Raw genomic sequence first — 3,704 nt, forward strand, 5'->3', positions numbered from 1 at the left:
CGATGCTTCTAGTTTTCACACTAATTCTGGAGTCCACGCAATTGGTTTGTCGAGCCTACACCTTCCCTGACTATCTGTTAGCTTCGTGATCCACTCATACAACTCAAAGGGAAAGGATGTAAAGAAAATTTCGTGGATTTCCATATATAAGTAGCACTCCAACCACTGTTCCTTTGATACTCACGGATTCTTGTTTTCCTACATCGCAGACTCGTGAATCTTTCTGTCTAACCACCCTTCAATTTCTTTCTTCATTGAATTCCATTGACACGACCTCAGACATCCCTTATGCATATCCCAGTCCCAGCAACGGAACCAATTGTTGGCTTGTTGGGGCCTGACCCAGGTTCAAAGATGATTTAGCCAAATAAATCCCAGTACTACTGGCCCTGTCGGTAATAGTCCGCGGACCACGGACTTAGGTCTCACCCAAAGTAGTATGGGAGAGTGGTAGAACCACGTTTCCGCACCCTAGGGATGTCTGATGGGTTCCAAGTGGTCCATGGTTTGACCCTTTTTCAATGCGTGAAAAATGGTCAGGTCCTGCATTCAACCTTCCTGGATTCACAATTACCTCAAAGTCATATTCTTGAAATAGCAGCAGTCATCTGCATATCTTTCCCCCCAACATAGGCTTATTGACTAGGTACTTCAAGGCGGAGTGGCCTATGTACATCTTGAAATGTTCGCCCAAGAGATATTGTCTGAATTTTTGGAGTACATACACTATAGCCAATCCATCACACTCTGTCGTTGAGTAATTTTTCTCAGCCTTTGATAATTTCCTACTTGTAAAGGCTATAGGGTGATCCATCTCTCCTTCGTCGTCTAATGTGAGCACTGCCCCCAACACAATAAAAGAGGCATCAATGTGCACATGGAATTACTTCTTCCAATCTGGAAAGGCTAAGATCAGTGTGGTGATCATCTTTTCTTTTAATACATCCAAACTGTGCTGACATTCTTCATCCCAACAGAATGTAGTGTCCTTCTTCAGCAACTTTCCATATGCATGGTAATCTAAGCATAAGCCTTGATGAATTTTCGATAATATCCAGTATGACCCAGCTTGCGCGTAGCTGTTTGACACTCCATGGGGCCTCTAAATTGACTATTACTGAGATCTTGGTAGGGTCCACCATTAGTCCTTGCTTGCATACAACATGACCTAGCAGAATCCCAAAGGGGACACAAATAAGCACTTCTTGAGGTTCAACGTGATCTGATATCTTCAGCACGTATCCAACATTAGGCGTAGACTGGATACATGGCACTTTACTAACCAAAACACCATCCAGTCATCAAAATATACCTCCAAAAATTTGTGAATAAATTCTTTGAATAAATTCTTTGAATGTCATGATGACTATTAGGTTCCTGATAATATCCGGGATGATCTTAGTAGGGTGAATGAGGTGGAAAAATGGAGTCGGCTCTGCATAATTGGATGAACCCCACCTGACAGGGGTTTACAGGCCATACTACAGCCCTGTAAGCCCCTTCCCAACTCATCCCTGCCCTGTACTCCATCTCCCGAGAAGCAAAAATTTTTTTACCTCCCGACACCCGGTCCTATTTCCCTACTTCTACCCTAGCTCATCGGCTCCTATTTTTTTACCCTAGGGTTTTTACCTGGCAGCGCAAATTGCATCGGAACGGAACAACCAAAGCAAGCATGGGGTTTTTGGGCTGCCTACTATTTTTATCCTACCGGTGAGTGCGACCTGCAAATCTGCATTACCAAAACGGTCCCCCGAGGTCAGTGCCGACGGTTACCAGCTCACGAGGCAGACACAACGAGCGATTACGTTTCTCTCGAGGAAGGTTTGCAGCTGTCGACATGGACAATGAGGAGCTCGATTACTCGGATTCCCCGCTGGCGGAGTCCTCCATCTGGCGCACAACGTTTTCCTCTTCAGAGGGTCTGCACAGTGGCAACTTGTCTGCTAGCTTTGAGCATCTATCCCCGTCCCGTTTTGACCCGCCTCTTCCCACCTCCCTATACCCTGGAGAACCATCCTCCTCGAATACTTTCGTTGTTCCCTCCCCGGCCTCGCTTGGTTTCCTCTCGGACTACCTACAGTCTTCTCCGATAGGCAACGCTTCACATATGCCGGAGATTCCCCCTATCCCCCCCCTTCCTGTCAACCCTCCGGAGACAAACCCGGTGGTAAACCCTCCTCAGGCAACATCAAACCCTCCACAGGCCCTTACAGCCCCATCCGGCAGTTACCTCGTGGTCCCCCCCCTCCCAGAAGCCATCCCCACCCTGGGATCAAACGCCGCTCCCCCCCCCTCCCAATCCTCCCCCGGCGGGCTCAAAAGCACCTTCCAACCAAGGTCGTATGTCCTCACGTCCCTCCAAAAAGCAGCGCTGCTTCAAATCCACGGCTGAGGACGCTTTCCTGCGGTTGGAAGAGGACATTCAGTGGGAAGACGCCATGGATATGGCGGACTGTGTACTGGTAGGAAGGATCCGTGGCAGGCATGCATCGGCGGAGAAAATCAAGCAATGGGCCTCAGAGATCTGGGGTCAATACCTCGCGGAGATCCCATCGGTACAGACATTCGTGCGAGGATGGTTCGCACTCAGATTTGCTAGGGCGGACCACACGAGCTGGGTTCTATCATCTTTTTCGCACTTTGAAAAAGCCCCGGTACTGCTCAAACGGTGGACGCCCCTCTTTGATCCTGAGACGGAGCTGCTGGGCATTGGGCCGATCTGGGTCAGATTGCCGGGGCTGCCCCTCCAATACTGGTCCGATGCCATCTTCAAAAGGATAGGCAACGCACTTGGTACCTTCATGGAAGTAGACAAGTCCTATATCTCGACGGGTGCATTGGCCTATGCTCGAATACTAGTGCACATGGATACCAAGGGTGGTGTGCCGGCAAACATCACTATTCAGTGGAAATCTACTTCAAGGACGCAGAAGCTAGACTACGAGGGCATCCCCTACCGATGCAGATGATGCCACCAGGTGGGGCATCTCTATAAGGACTGCCCCCTTCTCCAGAAGACTCAGCAGGCAGCTACAGGAGAAGATCCACCAATATCAGAAGGCCATACTGGAACACCGGCAGCAGAGGCTCCAAGAGTGGACCACATCATTACATCCGACACGGTGGAAGCGCCTCCAGCATCCCGCCGAAAGAAGGCTGCATCAATCGCTAATCGGCCGCCTTCTCCTCCACTGACCCGATCACGAGCAGCAAAGGGAGCGGTCTTCTCGTCGGGTATGTCCTCTTCTCTGTCTACCTCTACATCTCTCTCTGTGTCTATGAATTTCTCAGCATCTGGTTGTCCCCCCCCCCCATCAAGATCCCCCCTCCCTCCTCCCCGTCTGCACAGGACTTAGTCAAGATGGACCGGCCTCCTCCCCCCCTCCCCGGTCACATTATATGACCTGCCCTATCCCTAAGCCAATAGGCTTTCCCCACTCCTCATCGGATCCCTCTATCCCCCACCCCTCCTTCCCTTCGCCCTCTCCCTCGGTGAACTCTACCCCGAGATACCCTACCCGCTCGACAACCAAGATGAAAGTTCCGGACTCTATCGGAATGCCGTTGGACAATCTTATCCTCTCTCCTAAGCAGGGTCGAGGTAGACCTTCCTCTATGACTATTGCACAAAAACAAGCGGAGGACGAGATCCTCCTGGGTAAACAAATCACTATTCCATGGGCCCTTAGAGCGCAGGATGG

The 3,704-nt window shown here is 50.3% G+C and overlaps 1 protein-coding gene across 1 annotated transcript; it reads left to right on the forward strand.

The window, feature by feature from the left end:
* The first annotated feature begins 2,345 nt into the window (after positions 1-2,345).
* LOC149191937 (uncharacterized) lies at positions 2,346-2,972 on the forward strand. The gene has a single exon (XM_089406783.1). The coding sequence runs from the start codon at positions 2,346-2,348 to the stop codon at positions 2,970-2,972; it is 627 nt and encodes a 208-aa protein (XP_089262909.1).
* Positions 2,973-3,704: the final 732 nt, after the last annotated feature.

This window comes from Pinus tabuliformis, chromosome 2_2 (genome assembly GCF_031772625.1).
Source record: "Pinus tabuliformis cultivar Carrire ecotype Pingquan chromosome 2_2, CPIR1, whole genome shotgun sequence".
NCBI lineage: Eukaryota > Viridiplantae > Streptophyta > Pinopsida > Pinales > Pinaceae > Pinus > Pinus tabuliformis.